At 35.8% G+C, this 21,164-nt stretch overlaps 2 protein-coding genes, 1 long non-coding RNA gene and 2 pseudogenes across 5 annotated transcripts; 3 read left to right on the forward strand and 2 right to left on the reverse strand.

Annotated features, from left to right (window-relative positions):
* Window positions 1-2,432: 2,432 nt before the first annotated feature.
* Window positions 2,433-4,370, forward strand: LOC148737359 (uncharacterized; annotated as a pseudogene). Its single transcript, XR_015997438.1, has 2 exons — window positions 2,433-3,288; window positions 3,706-4,370. The product of XR_015997438.1 is annotated as an uncharacterized LOC148737359 (transcript).
* A 452-nt stretch (window positions 4,371-4,822) lies between these two features.
* On the reverse strand, window positions 4,823-6,101 carry LOC148737360 (uncharacterized; annotated as a pseudogene).
* Window positions 6,102-6,172: 71 nt separating this feature from the next.
* Window positions 6,173-12,137, reverse strand: LOC148737361 (uncharacterized). 2 transcript variants are annotated; one of them, XM_088748658.1, is made up of 9 exons: window positions 11,321-12,137; window positions 10,983-11,132; window positions 10,160-10,334; window positions 9,266-9,423; window positions 8,960-9,133; window positions 8,373-8,742; window positions 7,952-8,207; window positions 7,034-7,227; window positions 6,173-6,751 (listed from the first exon to the last, which is right to left on the reverse strand). In XM_088748658.1, exons 1-9 carry the CDS (start codon window positions 11,906-11,908, stop codon window positions 6,330-6,332), a joined length of 2,487 nt encoding a protein of 828 aa, XP_088604784.1. In that variant the 5' UTR covers window positions 11,909-12,137; the 3' UTR covers window positions 6,173-6,329. The 2 variants fall into 2 exon arrangements, with proteins under 2 accessions (XP_088604784.1, XP_088604783.1); XM_088748657.1 differs by having other exon boundaries at window positions 7,952-8,210.
* An 18-nt stretch (window positions 12,138-12,155) lies between these two features.
* LOC148737362 (sterile alpha motif domain-containing protein 3-like) lies at window positions 12,156-19,875 on the forward strand. The gene is made up of 8 exons (XM_088748659.1): window positions 12,156-12,458; window positions 13,045-13,267; window positions 14,982-15,200; window positions 15,404-15,494; window positions 16,274-16,633; window positions 16,954-17,161; window positions 17,841-17,935; window positions 18,666-19,875. Exons 1-8 carry the CDS (start codon window positions 12,374-12,376, stop codon window positions 18,987-18,989), a joined length of 1,605 nt encoding a protein of 534 aa, XP_088604785.1. The 5' UTR covers window positions 12,156-12,373; the 3' UTR covers window positions 18,990-19,875.
* A 598-nt stretch (window positions 19,876-20,473) lies between these two features.
* Window positions 20,474-21,006, forward strand: LOC148737363 (uncharacterized). The gene is made up of 2 exons (XR_015996605.1): window positions 20,474-20,635; window positions 20,729-21,006. It is a non-coding gene; the product is annotated as an uncharacterized LOC148737363 (long non-coding RNA).
* The last annotated feature ends 158 nt before the right edge of the window (window positions 21,007-21,164 follow it).

The following is a 21,164-nucleotide window of genomic DNA, read 5'->3' on the forward strand; positions in this document are numbered from 1 at the left end:
TTGTCTTCAAAAGTATTAATATATTTGATTACATATATACATCAAATTACAGATGTAGCGATAACAGTCTTTCTGTCTGGTTTTCCTTCACGAAAATAACTTTTAGATGGTTTCTTTTCAAACTCAGAGAAAACTTGTTTTTATTTTAGCTTGGTGTAACGAGAAACAAATACAAACTCCGATAGAAAACATGACGGTAGGACAACTGGACACAAACAGATATTTCGCTTATCACGAACAATCACTTCTGATATTGTTGTCCGTTTTTCGCGTCGGATATGATGCACAATTCCACCGGCTACGTTATAAAACAATTGGTTCATGTTTTTAGCTGTGCACTATCGAGTTATGGAGCACGTGGGAAGTTCTGAGAGCACTCAAGAAGCTAGAGGTGCCCTCGGCTATTGCCTCGGGCAACTCTTACGCTTCTTTCGTGCTCTCCACTTCCCGGATGCTCCATAACTCGATAGTGCACGCTAAAGCATGAACCAATTGTCAATTAGCTAGCGATCGAGCAAAAAGCTCGTATTTAAATTTCTTATTGAAATACGGATTTCGAAGCTTTTAAACACCCCTTGTTGCTTGAAAAACCCTTAAAACTATAGACTTTGTGTCCTGATTAACATTCCACTTTTTATCATATAGGTGGCAAAATTACTGAATTGTGATTGGTCAAGACAGATGGCATTTTTTTTTTAATTTTTGTAATTGCCCCAGGAAAAATTACTTGAAAATGATTGGCTGAAAATCGCTTAGCAACGGCTACCAAGATAAAGAAATTTCTGTTTGTTTTGTAACAATGGCGGCCCATTTTGCGCGAGATCAGTAAGAAAACATTTTGCCCCTTATAGTATACACAAGTAATCACATGGTTCCTCGTAAAATTAAGTTTTGATATCACTTGTGTTTTCGGAAGTTGCAGAAATTGCCTTCGTCGCTGCGTGACTCGGGCAATTTCAGGAACTTCCGAAAACACGCGTGATATTAATCCTTAATTTTACTCGGCCCCATGCGATTACCTATACAAATTTAGATTTTAAGAAGACTCCCTACTATCTAGTAGACGTTTTTTTTTGAAGAGATTTTTAATAGTCATGAAATCAAATGTTTTTTGATAACTATTAACCCACTTGATGAACCGCGTTGTTTTTTCGTTGTTACGATTTTGAACATCATTATCATTATCATATATCGCTTTTAGCCTCATGGGGGGGGCGTCAATGAAGTAGTGTGTGGTATTATATTTTGGTATATAAACACTAATGAAATACTTGGCGAGCTTTCGCGCACCGTGAAAGTAACACGTTATCTTCACAAGTGAAAATATCACCGTTACTAAGGTTCCATAATAAATTGCACCTTTTGCAGCTAAAGCGAAATGGTCAGGTTTTTTGTCAGTGTTTATATAATAAGTAGAATAAGTAGAATAAGTAGAATAAGTAGAAAAAATTCAGATGTCGAGGATCGTGTAATTCCTATCACTAACTTTCGTGAATTTCTGTGAAAGAGACTAGATCAGTTAGCCCAGTTAGCCCAATGGATAGTGCGCGTGACTGTTGTGCGTTCAAAGTTATTACCTTTCTGAAGTTGTTAGAGTCCATGAAAGATTTCTCCGGATTTGAAGCGTAACTTTTGTTTTCAAAGCCTTGAAAACCATAACAATGAAAATATCCGTACCCGGCTTAGTAATGCGCTTGAATGATTTATTAAACATTGTCTATGGTTCTGAAAACGGATTAAGACTCGGGCGAGACCGGGATCTCTTTCTGTTGTCGGTTAACAGTTAGAAGCGATGAAACTAAGTAAGGAAATCAACATAAACTTAAGGTCTTAAATGCTCGGAAAATATCTTTATCCTTCAGTTGCTCAAATGAAAGCGTAAGGAGCAATATAATCCTTATAAATTTGAACCGCAGTACAGACAAGCATCAGTGAACTGAGGCGACAAACTGCTAACTAAAGGTAATTCAACTGCACACGGAAAGATAAGAGGGAGATTTTTTATATCCAGGTTGATGGTTTGGTCAATTAATTAAGTGACAGCCTGAGGATAATCTTCATCACATCACTGAATGGTATTATAAATCGAGTTGTTTTGCAACACATCTCTGAGTCGTTCGAATAACTGAACCTTACACTTTCTCTTAAGACTTTCCTTTTATGCCAAACGCTGATACATTAAATTAAGAGAGAAAAGTTTACATCCTTAAGCTGAAGTTAATTTTATAGCGTCATTAGAGACAATATTTTCTATGGAGTCAATCACTAGCATTGTTGAGATAACGTGATTTCAACTTTGCGTTTCCGTTTGATAAGCTAGTTCAAGAAATCATTGTTTTATAATTAAGGACAGGTTTGAATTACTGGGTAAAAGAATAGCACATAGAATCGTATTTTGCATAAACGCACGCGAGGAGCTGTTGAATACAATAGGGACTTTAAGATCCAGTACGGCGAGGCTCTGGTACGGCTGATGCAACCGAAAGAGACTGGGGCGACTACGCCGTCTCCCGCCAAACTCAAATTGATTAAGTTTAGTGCAGTACGGCGAAGTCGAACTCGATATAAACAAATAGAACTCTGCTCCAAGTTTTTTTGTTGTATGTATGTTTGTTTAGAAAAAATGGTCTCTTGGAAAGAGTTGAGAGAGCTTATAATGCTCTATTATGACATGAATGTCCTCGATGACGGCGAATTTCTCTTACTATACGACCTTTACAACCCACAAAACCTGGACTTGCCGTGTGAGTTGTATCCACGTTTCGACCTCGCAAACCTGACCGAAGATGAATGTTTGTCCGAATTTCGGTTTAAGAAAGCTGACATCCCAAGACTTTCTCGGGCTTTACGGATTCCTGCTGTTATAAGTTGTCACCAAGGGACAATTTGTGACGGAACCGAAGGATTGTGTATGCTTTTGAAGCGGTTGTCACCCTTGCCGATACAGTGACATGGTCCACTTGTTCGCTAAGCCCGTTCCTGTATTGCGCATGATAACTAATCAAGTTTTAGATTATATTTATCAAGTTCACAGTCATCGCATTCTGCAGTGGAATCATCAGCTGCTAAGCCAAGCTAATCTTGAAAGATTTGCTGAAGTTGTTCACCGAAAAGGAAGCCCACTTGATAACTGTTTTGGTTTTGTTGATGGGACAGTTCGCCCTGTTTGTAGGCCCGGCACTCTTAACCAGAGGTTGCTTTACAATGGACACAAACGTGTCCATGGAATCAAGTTTCAGTCTGTTGTTACCCCAAATGGAATGATTGCAAATATGTATGGCCCTGTTGGTAAGTTGCCTTTTCTTTAGAAAATTGAATATGGGGTCAGGGTGAGGAGGCAACTGCCAAAGTGGTTTGTTTTTCCCTTTCATCGTGGGAAATTGCATGGAATAAGAGTTCTTGGAAACATACAACTGCTTTTTCATGAGAAATTAAAACACCCTCTTATAAAAACATTTCACTCTCATAGCCAAGCTGACTATTTCCAGAGAAAAGCATGTTTCCTTTAATAATTTCAATATTTCATAATATATGAATAAGCAAATGAATAGTTTGATTTTTCCCTGAATTGTCATAGTTTCAAGAAAAATGAACTATTCCATTGAGACCCTCAATGCTTCAATATTCTTTCAAGAAAATGTTATAAGACTTTGGTTTCACTTATCTGACTGAACTTTAACAGTGCCTCCATGAATTTTGTTGCAGAGGGCAGAAAGCATGATGCAGGTATGCTGGCTGATTCTGGCCTATTGCGTGACCTCAATCAGTATGCCTTCAGCCTGGCTGGACAACCACTCTGTATTTACGGGGATCCTGCCTACCCCATTCGTGTACACCTTCAATGTCCATTTAAAAATGGAGCTTTAACCCCACAGATGGAAGCTTACAATACTGCTATGAGTTGAGTGAGAACAAGTGTGGAGTGGCTGTTTGGAGACATAATAAGTTACTTCAAGTTTCTGGACTTTAAGAAGAACTTAAAGTTGGGACTGAGTAGTGTGGGGAAAATGTACATTGTTAGTGCTATTCTTAGAAATGGGCTAACATGTCTATATGGAAACACAACCTCAGATTTTTTCCTGTGTGATCCTCCTGACCTTGAAACTTATTTTGCATAAGACCCTTGAATTCATGGAAAATCTCAAAAGTACTTGAATTCAAGGTTATTTATGAGAGCAAAAGCCATATTTTTTGTGCACCCCACCTTGTTCTTCACATACTTAGACTTTCCAGATAGGTGTATCTTCAGAATTGCATATGCCATGACACTATTAACCTTAGCTCTCACTAGGACATAAGCAGAGCCACTAGATTCAAGTTCTCAACAAGGGTGAATCAGCCCGAAGGAAGCACAACCCTAGAATCAATAGTTTTTATATTACTTGCCCCTACTTTAGTGCATTTCAGTTACAAAAGGAAAGTGTAAGCACAAGGAGAATGCAATGTCTTAAGTTTTTTGTGCTTGTGCCCAAGCCTGCGTCACAATTTAGAGATGTCAAAGTTGGGTATTATTGCAGTTGTGCTTGCTCAACTGGTGTGAACAAGGCCTTACTTCTTGTCCCCACGAAAAGAAAATTGAACCAGTAACACAACAATTTGCATGTCCTATAGGAGAAACATTTTTTTCATTCAATTGTTTGCGTAACACAGCCAGTTAACCCTTTTTTTTTTTAAAAAGACAAATATAAAATAAAGGCACATTCTGATTACCTTCCATGCACATCCAAACTGGACCACCTTTCAAATACAGTCCTGTACCTGCCTCCAAAACACAAATTTGCTAATAACGATCATACATGGAGTACGTGATTTCACATCCCTTTTAATCTAACACCTCTTGCCATAAAACACAAATGCAGTAAAAGTGAACCGTTCTTAAAAAAATCCCAGACTCTTTTGAGTCACTCTTTTTTGCAAGAGTTTTTCTAAGACGGATCAATGCCTGACTTTGCTGTGCCATTAACATCTGCGTGTGTTGATTATGTTGTTGCTGTTGAGCTTGCTGTTGAGCTTGCTGTTGGGCCATTGCCTGCAAGACGGATTGCTGCTGAGTGAACATTGTTGTGAACTGAGCAGTTTTTGTCTCTTCTTCTTTTTTCCTTATCTTAAGCTCTTCCTCTCTTAAAGCCATGTCTGATTTGGCCTTCTCCTGCATAAACTGGAGAGCCTTATTACTGCTTCTCCTGGATTTTCTTTCCTTTGACTCTTGGCCATCTTCAGATTTTCATTTCTTTGTTTGCCCCATCCGTTCCAAAGCTTGGTTTCTAATATCCTCTACTGTGGCCTTCTCTCGACCTTTCTTTTCATTAGCTTTTGCAATACCATCTCTTTCTCTCTCTGTTATATCCTCAAGAAGTAAATCAAGCTCATCTTGTTCTGGTACAGAGATTCCAGATGCAGCCAATTCTGTCTTTTCATTTTCTTTGAATCTGCCTTGAATAAGATTAAATGTCTCCCTGACCGCCCGCTGAGATAAATTAGATTTAAATCTGACAGTTTGGCACCCTCCAAGATTCTTGGCAATTTCATCCCACGGTCGCCCTGCTTCGTTGGTTCCCTTTTTGTGTTTATAAACTTCTACACCGCAAAAAAAGCATTTTTTTAAATGAGTTAGATTAATTCAAAATGAGTTAGATTAACTCAAAATTTGAGTTAACTCAGGAATTAACTCAATATATTGAGTTAAGTTACTCAAATATTTCTACTAAAATTTGTCAAGTAATATAACTCACAATATGTGAGTTTATTTACTCGGTATTGAGTAAATTAACTAAAAGTTGAGTCTGTCATAAGGAATACAGGGATGAGGGATGATTTTGAGATGGGCTTTACCAGCAAAGGATGCTTTCTGCTGGGATATTTTTGCTATATTTGCTACACATTATGTAACAGTATAAAGTAACACGTGCACTATGACAAGACATAGTACACAAGCAATTGACACAAATTCGAACAATATTAAACAACCTTTACAAATCGATCCATCCCTAAAATGGCCAAAGTACATGAATAAAACACCCATAAATCATTGAAATACCCAATAACTCTTTGATAATTCAGAGAATCTAACTCAAATGTTGAGTTAAATTACTCAATCGCATTATGATATCCAAGTTGGTTTCTGAGTAATTCTACTCAGAAAAAATGGAGCATGAATAGCACCACAACATAGTTGAAACAAAAGTAATTATTCTTTTTAATAATTTTTCTTTATATTTTTGCAGCCATTTTAAGAAACTTTACTTTCTATTCTGCAATATACTATTTATCATGATTTTTTCTGTATTATTTACATGCATCAATATAGCAAAATGTAATCAAAAATATCATTACTGCATAAGATCCAATCTGTATTTCAATGTCACGAAGACTTGGTTGGCATAGCAACCAAATCCCTTAACGAGACCAAGGGGGTAATAATCTAGAAGCTCAGATTGCTTAATATATCTTATTTCGTTCAGTTGCTGAACTTTAAAAGCATTTAAATGACAGACAAATTCAGTAACATTTATTTTAAGGTACTGAAACCAAACTATGTGTCTCTCAACAACCAAAACCTTTTGGATCTTTCCCAAAATTGGAAAGCCATGGTGGTAGTCAATTACAATAACATCGCCCTTTACGTATTTGGTTCCATAAACTTTAACCCAGGATGTGCGTGTCAGTGAACTGTCGCCTTTAGTTTGGGGGTCTGCCTCTTGCAGCTCATCTTCTACTCCTGCTTCTTGAACAGTTGTTACCCTTCCAACAGCTAAAAAGTTATATAAAATATATATATATATTAAAGGAAACTCTCATGATTTAGCCAATGACATTGAACATGGGGTTAAATTAATTTAATGCTTAGGTCATTAATTACTGGGGGAGGGCTGGTAAGTTTAGGGGGCTTTGATTTGGGAAGGGCCAAAAAATTTTGGACCAGCATTTAGGGAGAGGGACAAGGCTTTGATTTGGGGAGGACAAGATTTCTTGGGATGAAGGTTTAGAAATTTTACTGGCCCTCCCCCCCAGTAATTAATGATGGCTCCCTTACCAGGTCCAATTTCCAAAGACACTCTCAAATAGTTGCCTTGTGAACTTTGCATTCGATAAGTCTGAAGGGCTTGATGCCTCATAGCCAAGGAATAGGTGATATTTTTGAAATTGTTGACGTTGTCTACCAGCTTTTTAAAGTAGTTATGTTTGGCCTCGAACCTCATGGCCCAGTTTCTTACTAGGGGACCATTTCTGTAAATGGAAGATTACTAGATATTATTCAAAAACTCATTAATAATTCATAAGCCTTTGGGCCAACTGGATACACCATACATATTACATGCATGGACCTTTATACTCGATAATGTCCCCCTTTAAGTCCATCTTTTAGATGAACCTTTATATAAAAAAAATTACCTTCATTAGTATTCTTTATATAAAGAACACTAAGACAGATGACTTTATCTGAGAGGAAGTATATGTCCATGTTTAGATGAAGACTTAGAGCCTCATCAAGGTCTCATCACACCCTAAAATTCCAGATTGCCATGTATAGAATATTGAGCATGTGGGAGTTTCTTTTAGAGCTACTCGCACATGCCTGTGACGTCAAATATCTATTGAAGTATGAAAGTCCATGTATGGTGGCTCCAGTGGAACCAAAATCTTATAATTATGAGGTCTAAAAACACTCGGCTGCACCTCATGCTTCTAAACCTGATAAGACATTATTGCTCATTCATTAAACATCACATAAAACTATAAGTAATACTGCATTATATACCCATGTATAAGCTGCACTGCAAGTTTCAGAAAACTTAAATAATCAGCATGATGAAGTCTGAGTGGGCTAATAATACATATATTGAAAGGGTATGTAAAGTTATGAAAGGTGGATAAAGTGGTAATACCCTTCCCCTAACCCCCAGTAGTACAAAATGTACAATGCTTACAATTTCAATATAAAAAGACATACTTGATAATTTGATTTGGGTAATGCACCATGTAATGCTGCTTTGGGATTGGAAGCCGGTCATTGAGGTTGACATAGTCCTCTAGGTACTCCTCTATGAGAACTCCAAGATATGCAGCCACCTGTGGTGTTGCTTTAGGAGCAAAAACAATTTCTTCAATTTTCAGTAGTCGCAAAAAGTTTTCCCAGTGCTCATCATTTTGTGGAATCAAGTCTCCTATAAGTATAGGAAACATTCTTGCCAGGCACCACATCCGAGCTGCTGGTGAAAGAAAGAAAAAGAATATGAAATTATCATGTACTTTTAGTATACAACAAAGCCTTTTATATATATTTTTTGTATATTTCTTTTTCTTTTTAAAATATAACATAATATATAATAGTAATATGTAACTCAGCCATTGCAAAACATCATTCTCCTAACCTGACTGTGAAATCCTCATTGAATTGTTTGCCAATGACTGCGGCTTTATAGGACTTGGTTTATTGCTAGCATCAGATTGAGGATACCACAATCTTTCTAATCTGTCATTCACAATTTCAAGTGTGAAATAATTTTCCTCTTGAATGTACTTCTGTAACAGAATCTTGACTTCTAGGGGCAGCACTCCCTCAAGTTGGTCATGCATGACATCAAGAACAAGTCCATCAGTAATGTGGAAGTAACGGGACTGGTTGAGAACACTTCTTGTTTTTACCCCATAAGTTGCTTCTAGATTTGCATCATTTTCTACAAGCCGGCAATGTCTGTCATGGATTGCTCTTGTTCTAATTTGAAAATCTGCTTCTGTATACTAATATCAATGTGACATTCACAATATGAGTTGTATAATAGTATATTCATCTCAAATCCATGAACTTTGAAGTGTAGACTCATATTAACACTATTGACACAGGGTCTGATCAAAAGTCTAAACTTATTTGTAACAAAATTTAGAATGCCGGTAAATAATCTTTTACACTTGACACATTGAATAATGACCAAAAATGCATGCACACTACTACTACTACCTTTGTGTTAGTGTCTTCTCTAGTTGCCATACAAATTCTACAAATCCTTAGACCAGAAAAGCTCTCCTGAAAACCACCAAGAGAATGTGCCCCAAGATTGTCACTTGAATAAGGTCCAATGGAACCACTGAATGTTCTTTCTTGTTCATCTATCCAAAATGTTACACCTCTATCCTAGGAAGAAAACAAATACATATTTTTTAATTAAATTATAAATTAATATTAATGACAATGTGCACTTAATTATTTTTATATGGTTGAACTTACATTTAGGTGACAGTTAAGTGTATGCTACAATATACTTACTGCCTCTAGTTGATGCAGGTCTTGCATGAATGGCTGCAGTATCCTATTCATTCCATACTTTTTTATGAGCGGTACTCGGCACAAAGCAATTAGCTGAATTGAGTTGATAACAGAACGGTATTCTGGACTAAGATTTCCCAGATTGAAGTAAAAGGCTCCTGATGTTCATAAAAAAATCAATTTCAATGGCAATAGTCATAACATGTTGTGCCAAACCAAATGCATACCTCAAACAATGTTTTCCTTTGATATTTTTCAATTCTGCTTTAATTCTGCTGACTGTTTTTACCACCTATTTATGTTTAAGGTATTTGGCTCAACATACTAGGTATGACGTATGAATCAAGGCTGAACCTTCTTTAGTTTGGGTCAACACAAATGTGCTATTGTGCAGCACAACAGAAGCACGTCGTATGAACCAGACCTTACATTTGCACTTATTTTACACTGCACATTTGAGGGAACTTACTCTCATTGCATGTACGCATTCAATATTTTGATATTGAACAGGATTGACATTTAGGATGGTGGACGTTGCATGTCAAACCTCATAAACATTCATAAGTGAATAGGATATCCCCAAAAGATCAGTTTTTAGAGATTTCTCAAAATTTCCCTGCCAGATATTGTTTAAACATGACAAACATGCAATTAATATCTTGTGGATAGTTTGGTTGTAGTTTGTTTTTTCATCATCTGCAAACACACCATCAACAAGCACACACACACACACAAAAACAGGAGATGACTTTTCCTTTGAAACACACATCACAAAAAAACAAAAGATTGTCAGTCAATAAATAATAATGTTCATGATAATTATTAATGCTAACAGCAACCTAACAAAACACGTAATAGTTTACATGCATGTAAATACATGATTGAAAAGCATACCTATTTTATGTTTTTTTGTCTTTGATCCAAGCGGGTTTGTTACTTGAAAATCATCATAGTAACAATGAAGAAGTAGTGCATTACCAGGTTGTCCAAAAAGAGCATGCATTTTGTACTGTTCACCATCACAATAGTCTCTTAGAATTCCATCATTTGAGGAATGACCATTCATAACCTACAAAAGTACCCAAATTATTAAAATGTGCCACAAGTAATTTGTTATTAGAGGGACTGTCATGTAAAATAATGGTATTGATTCAATATTGTCAACTTCAAAATGATATCTAAATTGTCACAAAAACTAAGAGTTTTCCAAATCACCACACCCAAGTTCCTCCATAAAAACATGTAACCCATAAACTGAAGTGTTTCAATATAACTATTAGTGCAGTTTTCGTATGACTGTGAAACGTTCACGGCATGAACACTGTCATGGGAAGGAGTCAGCCAATTAAAAATCTAGAAAACATCACGGTCACTGCAAGACACGCACTCCTCGTCCAATCAAATGCAAGAAACATGGCACGAAACACTGCACGAACACTGTCACTACGCGGACACGGCACTGCTTAGCCAATCACATCGCGCAAAAAGAAAATCCAGCCAATTAAAATCCTACGTTACGACACGACACGTTCACGGCACTGAACTTTTCACAGTCATACGAAAGCTGCTCTATACAGGGACTGCACAGCATCCTAACAAGTGTGTGTGTGGGGGGGGAAGGGGGGGCACTAACATCAGAAAATGCAAACCTAACCCTACCCATCTCTGCAGTTCCTGTTATATTCCCTGTTCTACATACATCAAATAGGATGCTTACCTCACATAAAACATCTGCCTGATTGAGCAAAGATTGTAGGGTTTTCAGTATCGAGATGTAATGAAATGTTTCCTTGACCAGGCAGAGTTTTTGCTTGCCTTGCAGATAGCGATATTCAGCATATTGATTGAGGATGACTTCCTGTGGCTCCTATATATATTAAAACTCATATCAGCATAATAATCAATATATTTATATTATTTTGGTAATGCATGTGTTTATAAGAAGGCTAATTAAGATGACTTTAAAGCAAGTTAACACAAGTGATAAAATACATTAATTTGTCCCATATCTTCTAATCACATCTATTAAAGCCTGGACATAAGCTAAGGACTTACCACAAAGTTAAAATTCTCAACAAAGTACTTCATCTGTTGGTATTCATTCTGCAAACGTTGTTTTGCTTGGGAGAAGATACTTGGCTCATCAAGTACTCCAGATAGGCCCTCAACATCAGCAATTTCTATTCCACTGCTTTGAAGGCATGCCACCACTTTGTTTTTCATTTCCACTAAGCTACTGTCCACTAGGTCTCCTGTATTGTCAAGAATAGCATTGACTGTCTGTTGGCTTAGTTGATTTTCTTCTTTGGTTTTTAAAATAAACAGTGCCAAGAATCTTGTCATATCGTCGACGTAGTTTGTGTCTTCATTTGAATCGTTGTCTTCTCCATCTTCTTCATCAGAGTTTTCATCTTCTACGTCTTCATCGCCTTGCTCACTTACGTTCGCAAAATTTAACAGTGCATTCTTCTTCTCTTCTCTCTGGATATGGGATTTGAACGAATTGAATTTTCGAAATGACTGGCCGCATTGTCTGCATGTGATGCTAAAGTTTGGTTCATGACTGTGAATAAATTTGATATGATGTAATAACTTTTTGAAGCTTCTACCAAGAAAACTAGTACAGTATGGACAACTATGCATTTGGATATACGGAAAACCTTCGATAAACAACGACGCGCTGATGAAGGAGAACACAGAAAGACCCTAATTCAATGGCTCTTAAACGAATGTCTGGGTGCTGACCAGTAGAAACGCAGGCTCTGGGAACGAGATTGGAATGGTAGTAGGACAAAGTTTGAGACAAATCAACTCTTTTCTTATAAAAATATTTATAATATATTTCATTACAACGCGGATATTATTTTAGCCGTCTTTATTTAGGATATATTGTATGAATGAATATTTTCCAATTTGAGTTTCCTGTTGTTTTGGCGCTAAAATTTAACCTCGATGTGATGAACATGACCATGTGATAGTGGCTACCAATCAAAAAAAAGGGCGCGAATGTACGAGATAAAACTCTTGTTCTCCATGAATGCTTTCTCCCACGTAGTCCAACTCTTTGCATTGCAATAGTCAAGTGAGCTCTTTAGCGTTTTCAAAAAGATGGCAAGTTTCCCGAAGTCTGTGGACGAGGTTAAGCAGTGGATGATACAAAATGGGTTTTCGTCCCACGCTTCTACCTTTGAAGGTAAGCTATAACTAGAGAATTTGTACAATATTAGGTTAACCTGAATTTCAAGTTTATTCGTACAAAGCTCATTTGTTGTCCTTCAGTACATGCTTAGATCTGAATTTTAGGTAGAGATATAATACGACGATAAATCATGTATTATTTTAGTTTATTTTTGTGAGGATTTCTTTATTTTCCAAGGTTATTTTCCTTGAACTTCGCGCTATCCGTACCATGTACGACCATGTACACACTCTGGTAGGATCTAGAGAGCATTACCCGTTGTATTGCAAATCGGTGCCATTTTGAATAAAAAAAAACTAATTCATAAGGAATCCAGATGAACAGTAAAACCAAAAATCAAACTCAGGTTTTGGTGATTAAATATTACGAGGAGATTTGGTTGATCTCTTTCCAATGCAAAGATTCTTGGTTTTGTTCCAATGCAAAGATTCTTGGTTTTGGCGGGAACTTCGGTACCATTCATGCTATGCCGTGCTAAGCACACATAGATAGGTCTTGCCTAATACCTAAGTACAAAACTATCAAGCTTTACCCCACATTCTTTCATATTGATTCCAATTGCTCTCTTTTCTTTCATAAGAGAACGAAATCGATGGCGAAGCAATGCAATGCTTAACGGAGAATGCGTTAGTGCAACTGATACCTGTGGTCGGCCCTAGAATGAAGTTTATCAAGCAACTTGAATCTTTGAAAAAAACCTCCAGGCCCGAGAGTATTGATGTAGTTGAAGAGGGTACCCCAATTGCCAATGAAGAAATGGAAGTACAAGACAGAATTCCAGCTGATACAGAAGTAAAAGCAAGGTTTGAATCTTAAGTTATGGTATAATATTGTGCTACATTATAATACTGGATCATTATTTCTATGACTTGCTTCAACAACCTTGATAACTTTGTTTTTATAACTATTTTTGCAAAACAATAGTTTAAAAAAATAAAAGGTGCGGTCGGTTTATAGCCTTAGATCTTACAATCAGTGCTGAGCCTCTGCTTTTGTGTAAGGTAGTTTAACTGCCTTTTACCATTACTTTACTCAATTGAGTATACATTCGCTTGTAAGTAGAGACTGTTTTGTAAGATACATAAGGACAGTATAAATTTGTTTTGTGCCAACATGGTTGCTGTGTAAGGTGTTTTGTAAGCACCTTTTACCAGTATCTCTTTTGAGTGCTATATTTAATAGCGCTCATCAAAGAGGACAGAAATGAATTTATACTTATTAAAATTTCAGAAAAAGGAAAAGAACTCATTCCTTGACGGCTAAGAGAAGACAAAGGCTTGCTCGCAACAAAAGGAAAAGGGAAGAAAGACAAAAGTCAAAAACGGGACTTGAATTGCTGATGAGTGATCTAAAACAGAAAAATCAGAATCTGCATGAAGCAATAGGAGTAGAAAAGAAAACGAAAGAAAAGTACTTCGAGATGTGGAGAGCTTCAGAAAGGAAAAAGAGAAACTAAAAACAACTAAATGTGTATTCCAGGGATGTGCAAGGAATAATATGAAAAATAATACTTCTAGGGAGCTTTTGCAAATCCAACCAACAATGCTAGAAGATCTTGGACCAGATGATAACCTAAGTAGTGGCAGATTTGGAACTGTGTGCTTAAAAAAATTTAGATCCACACCAGTTGCAGTCAAGTATTTAGGGTCATCTAGTGTTAAGGAAGTTCAAAGGGAAGCTTCATTTTTGGACAAATGTTGTCACATATATTTGGGGTAAACACAATGCAGAAGCCTTATTTCATAGTCGCAGAATTTTATGGTAATGGATCGTTTAAGGCCTTGACACTAAGAGAACTTTTACATAAGGATGAAGAACATATTAAATCTTATGTAAATGGTCCAGAGTATTGGCTTCATTTAAGTTTCCAGATTACTGATAGTATTTGCTATTTACATACTATGGGAGTGCTCCACAATGATATAAAAACTGACAACATTGTTGTTTCTGTATCACCTGTAAATGTTATCACACCTATCTTAATAGATTTTAGTAAGGCCACACTGATAAGTGAAGGGAAGATTAAAGTTCTTACTGCTGCGGAGAAGGATCGCTACCGCAAAGAGCACATGCAAATTGCCCCTGAACTCATTGAGGGAACTCATCCCCAATCTGTTAAGAGTGACATATATTCTCTGGGAATTGTTTTTGCCAGTATATATAAATTTACTAAATACAAACCCATAAAAGAATTAGCAAAAAAAAGTTTAATGCCCTTTCAAACCAGATGTACATCATCAGAGATTTTAGCAATTCTAATGGATCTTATGAAAGTCTGATTTACTTTTTTAGATGACTTCAATCTGATTTGTTTGAATTTGTTTCCATCTTACTTGGAGTAATGTTTTATGCCATTATACATATCAGCCATTGATAAGGTGTTCAGGTGTCATTGAAATGATATAATTGTTTTGCTTCAAGATGTCATGTTTGTTAAATAAAAAGTCTATTTTGATCCATTCCTTTCTGTCTTTAGGGACATCCATTATCTACAGCTATATTTTACTATTCATACAGAAAGAGGCTGGAATTTGATAACAAAGTTAGCAGTCCCTGCCCTGATGACAATATAGTGCTAAATGCAAAAATGCTTTGGCCAAGAGTGTTAACACTTCCAACCAGTTTCCGACTGGATGTTACTAGAACACTGGCAAGCAAGGAGAAGCAGAACATCAATAAGAAGTTTAGAAGAGAGTTCATAGGCTCAATATACGATCATTTTGCCCGCTACACTTTGTAAGTATACTTGTTTGATATATGTTTACCACTTTTTGATTGATGAAAAGCCATCAGGAATACATTTTATTGTGGTGTAGGGAAATGCTAAAATTGGCTTATTGTATTTTCATCAATGAGATCTTATGTTGAAGAAGAAGGTACTGGTATTAGGTTACTAATTATTGTACATTTCATTTTATTTTTTGGTTTGTGAATTGTAGGTATCCCACCAAACATCAACTCACATCTATTTGTGAACTAATAGTCCAGAAGTATCCCTTCCTGAAAGATACCTCAATTGGTACTGGATATGTAAGTACCGAATAAGTACTCTAAGGTTTTGAAACAAATGATATGTTGATATCTGATGCTGTTATATGAAAACATGAAAAAGTTTGCTACATATCCCTCAAAAAAGTTTTCATATCGAGGCCTTAAAGGTTGATCATGTTCACTAGTAAAAAATGCAAACCATATGTGACCTTGCATTTTAGCTTATTACATGTTTTTTCATGACCTATCCAGAGTTTTCCAAATTGCTGACTGATTCAATGATCTAATAAAAAGGTAATTTGAACATTGACTCCCACAGTCAGAGAATTTGGCATTTTTTTCAAGGTCGGGGAATTTTGATTTTGGTCAGGGAAATTTGCAATTTATCAAAATAGGGAATTTTTCTTTCATCTTTGCAACATCTTCTTGGTGATTATGTTTCCAAATGAAATTTCCCAAATATTCGTGGTGTCCTTCATAACAATGACTAACTAGAAGTGTGCCATTGGGTGATGGAAAAATTGGTTTTGGTTTTGGTCAGGGAATTTAACTTTTTCATAAGAGTGGGAACCCTGTTGAATTATGGCATGAAAATAATACTACAGCTACTAGAATGCTGGCACATAGTTTTTTTTATTTTGATTTATTACTCCTTGAGTAGCTTTTGCGAATACTAGGAGATCAAAAAAGGAGATACAAAAGAGATTCAAAATCTGAAAAAGAAAAAATATATGTGCAGAGGATTCTAGTACTGAAATGTCATATAAATGCAAATCATCTATTACATCAGAGATAATTGATTTGAATACTATTTCCAGGATTCCTGGTACGCTAGTCTATACGAAAAGTTCCGTAATGAGAGAAAGTCTATTAAAGATGACCCGGAAGTAATCCTCAGGAAAAGAAAGCCCAAAGAGAGCTCCAAAGAGTGTGTGAAAGCTAAGCTTCGCAGAGGAGCCATAAACTGGGAGCCACCCTTTCCAGAGGGTGAGGATGAGGTGTCTCTACAACGACATAAAGATTTTATGAAGAGTGAATTTGAAAAAAGGTCTCCAGATTGGGCAAAGATAAGCAAACGAATGTCACTGACTTTCCCCAGCAGACGGAGACTAATGAATGACAATATGAGCATCAAGGAAATAAAAGAACACTACCCTACTCTATTTAAGTTTGAACAGGTATGTTAAGCTATATATTGTTGTCCTTGTGAACTATGAGTATGAGCAATCTAATTGTGTTTTCTCTGTGTCTTTCAACAAGAAAGTTGTGTAGAAGAAGGATGAGTTCAATAAAACTACCCCCACATTAGGGTGATTGGCAGTCTGGTTGTTCTGTCAGGTCAGCACAATTTGCTGCCTTGAGTAACTGGGCAATTCTGGGTGTGTTGGGTGATATGCAGACATCCTATGCTTGCAAGATGTGAATGTCCTCTCTTACTTCATATGTTAACAGAAATATAGGAATTATTATTGATGCTATTCAAACCTTTGTTCCTTAGATACTGGCTGAATTTGAAAGAATTTTGGGTCTAAATTCAAGTGTGGTGGATTCATTCAGGTCTAATTTTCAGCAAGTCACTGACCCGATTGTAAAACTAGGAAAGACAAAAAATAAGAGTAAATCAAAAGAAGAAATCCAAACGTTCCTGCACCTCCTGGAGGATGATGATGATGACATGAACGAAGATGAATCAGAACCAACAATTGGTAAGAAATATAAAAGAAAACAATATCTTATCATGCGAGCTCGTGCTTTTCCCGTGTATAGACCTAATCAGAATCAAATGCAAATTGCCCATTTCAGACAATGTGATGTTTACAATATCGTCTCTGGAGAATAGTTTCTTTGTTTTTCTGATATTAATTCGTCCATTCATGTGAACATGTAAAGATTCTAGATACAATTCTACAGAGAACAACATGTAAACATCACATGGTCTGAAATGGGCAATTTGTATAGTCAAGTATGTCTATTACAACCCATTTTCAAGTGCAGCAACAGCACATGCTCGAAAGGTCTGTCCTTTCAAACGTTTTAATATTTTTTTCAAATTTTTGGGTATCTGATGTCTTCATATCATATTATAAACAATTTACTACACTGCTAGTTTGTGTGTTACCCTGGACAATCTTACTCCTGAGCTGTATTTTTTCTTGCACCGGAAGGCTTAAAAAAATACCGTCGCTTTACTAAAATTTATTCAGTGTTAACACAGTGCAGTGCAGTAAACCTCTATATTACTTTGGATCACAAATATTAAAGGGCATCATACAATTAAGTAAAAAACAGTGCAAAGATTAAAACTAAGCCAGTTTTGATGAACCTGGTCCAGTGTAAATACCCTAATTGTAGTGAAATCAATCTAAATCTTTCAATTATTTCTAGAGGAACAAGCTGAAGTGGCCATGGCAGTACTGCCATACCTTCTTCTGCCAAAGTCTGGCCTTATTTCAACAGATGACTTTGTCCATTTCGTATTTGTAAGTATCATCAAATTATATTTATTTCTGAAAGAATAGTTAAAATTAATGGTTCTAGCATCTCTATTTGATTGACAAGATTACATTATTTTAGGATTTGGGTGCCACTCAATTCCAACAATTTCATTATTGAACATATCGGTACATACAGCTTGTTAAGGTGACTGGCTACTTTTGGAAATAATGTTAAACTTTTTTTGAAACTACAATTTTCCGAAGTAAAATTTAATGCTTTATTTCAAATCTGAAAAGAAAAAATTGGTGTCCAGAACTCTTTTTGAGATAATCAGCATTTAATGGTAGCCCTACGCACGAGTTTTTGGCAAAAAAATTGCACCACACAAAGTGACAAGAAAAAAAAGTCATAGATAACATAACAGATTTTACAGCTAAATTATTATTCATATGATAGCTAGCAGTCTAATATAATTCGAACATTAATTATGACCTATCATATTGTCAGTCAAAAAGGAGGTGCCTGAAATCACATTGGTTATAGTGGTTCCCGAAATTCTGCGAACTCATTAGTTGCACATTTGGAAACAATTTGGTTTTTCATTGCAGCTAGTCAAAAATATAAAAGGCACCGACTGATTATCATTGATTGACAGAAGCAATAGATTCAAGAAATTCTCGTCAATAAATTTGACAAGCTGTATTTTTTTTAAAAAAACAAATATTGTTTTCAAACACAATAATTATTGACTCTGGAGTTTTACTTTTTTTGTAGGAAGATGAAGATATTGATGAGATCGTGAAGATTTCCAACAAGCCTTTTCCAAGAATTGTATTTAAAGGGCAGCTAAGTTCCCCCGACGCTATCTATATAATAGCAGATCAGCAAGTGCTATGCAGCTCAACAAACACCACTCTGTTGGAGGCCACAGTCTGTTTGATGGCATGTTACTATGTGTTCCTTTATGACTATCCAAGTGGCCTCAACAACTTCTATTTGTACTTGCAAAAGTGCATATTGCAACTTCAGGATGGGAAGAAGCTACCATCCACAGTAATTAATTTTGTAAATGACATTGATGCTATGTCAAAGATCTGAAAATGTGATTTTATAATTACTTCAATTGAATGATAACTTAATTATACTTCATGTGTGGTTGATATTCAACCAATTGCATATACCTGTACACAATATATTGATTTATTTCGTAAATTATTGGGCAAATGAAATCTAGGGAGTGAATTACAATAAATGGTCCAAAGCTATTTGAAAAAGTACTGTTCCCTTGTAGGGCATATTGTTCAGATGGATTAGGGGTATTAATGAAATGGTATACCTGCATCAAAGGAATTGCACTTATTTAAAGATGGCTCTAGACTATGTATGGTAATTTACTCTGTAGATTTCAATTGCTTGATAGTGATTTGTAAAATATATTAAAATATTGCTTACAGTGTATTTTGCCCTTGTTTGAATGCCTGCATCATGTGATCAATGTTTAGATTATCATTCAATCTTTTCTTTCAAAACCTATTACAGCTTATCCAAAATTAAAGATTATTTATGATTATTTGAGTGCTCACACTAAATTCGTGTGATTCAGTATTCCCTTAAATACATTTCATTGCATGCACTCTTTAAATTAAGGATTTCTTAAAAATTGTTACTATTTATTGCTAAATAATGTTAGACCATTTTACATTCATGGAAGAGTGGACAATTTTTATAATTTTACATTTTACATGCATATCTTCAGAATTTTAGCAAACAAAAAATTATTCGTTTTGCAAATTTAATATAGCTTCATGATTTCTAGTGACACTTGCTTTTATTTATTTAGCTTGATATACCTCTTCTAATAACATTGATGTTAACCAATCTGAACAGTTTTATGCCATGGAGGTAACTCATTGTGAGAGTAAGCTAACTCATTTTTTTGAGTGAAGTGAAGTTTAACTCAAAATAAAGAGTCAATCTGGATGCATTTCGTATGAGTTTACTGAACACATTATCAGAGTTGTCTGTACTCATTTTTGAGAAAAACCCACTCATGTTTTGAGTAGAGTTAACTCATTATTTGAGTACTTCTAACTCTTTTTGAGTTGTCCTAACTTACTCCAATGAGTTAGTTTTACTCAATATAGATAGTTAATCCAACTCAATATAAAGAGTTATTCTGGATGCAAGTTGAACTCGTTATATTGAGTTGGAATCACTCAACTTTTTTAGCGGTGTAGGGCAAGGACTTCTCGGCAAAGAAGGATATCATACTCTCTTGTCCATTGCATTGACCTCCTAATAAAAATAATAGAAAAGAAATCAAGTGCTCTTGTGAGTAGGAAAAAAGAACAGTAACCTGTGACACTGGAAATTTTGGAAAAATAAAGAATGTCATCATCTATCTGGGCATTAACCAGCACGACTTCTTTTCAAAATGAGGATTAAATTTTTAACCAAAGCTATTGGGTAAAACTGAAATAAGCATAAAGTTTTCCTCTGCTTAGATGCAAAAGTAGAATGTCTCTTCTAAGTTACAAGTGGAAATGCTGGGTTTGACATTGAGTCTGATACATTGTCAACAGTTATGCGTACATTTGTTTTAGCTTTACGACTTTTTTTTTTAGATCAGGAGAAAAACTTCCCTCACGACTTCAAAATATCCTAGAGTTTCCATCAGCTTACATATACTGGCGCCTAGATTTGTTAAAGAGTGCATCTGTAATTTCAAAGCATCCCACCAGAAGGTGAAAAATTGGTTTACCTTATCTTAAGCCCTTAAAATAAAAAATGTTCTATGAATGCTAATGTGTTCTAACAAAGTTTTTGTTATTATTCAGGAGCAAATTTCAAGAGAGAAATACTGCCTATCATCATAAAGCTCTGAAAGAGGGGCAAACTCAACAACCAAGTCAAGTGATTTCACTCAGCTGTAAGCTTAAGCTTAAATCGACAGAAAATGAACAAAATCGAAAGAAAAACAGTTTTCTCTTTCAAACCAAGTCAGCCTATATTCCAGCAGTCACCCGTTCTACACTAAGTTGCATGGAACCTCGCTAAACGTCAGTGTTTTAGAGACTAGAAGTGAGCAAAAGTAAAAACAACTTCGAACTTACAATGCTTGCGATGTGTGCTTGTCTGACTTGTCCATCTTTTGGAACACTTCCAGCAAGTTTTTTTTGCTAAAAGAACGTCATAAAACCCATATTATTTTAAAATATAGTACAAATTAACGTTTTTATGCCCCCTTTCCATACTAACGATAAAAGATCCGAT

The sequence above is a fragment of the Stylophora pistillata genome, chromosome 2, assembly GCF_964205215.1.
Source record: "Stylophora pistillata chromosome 2, jaStyPist1.2, whole genome shotgun sequence".
NCBI classification, from domain to species: domain Eukaryota; kingdom Metazoa; phylum Cnidaria; class Anthozoa; order Scleractinia; family Pocilloporidae; genus Stylophora; species Stylophora pistillata.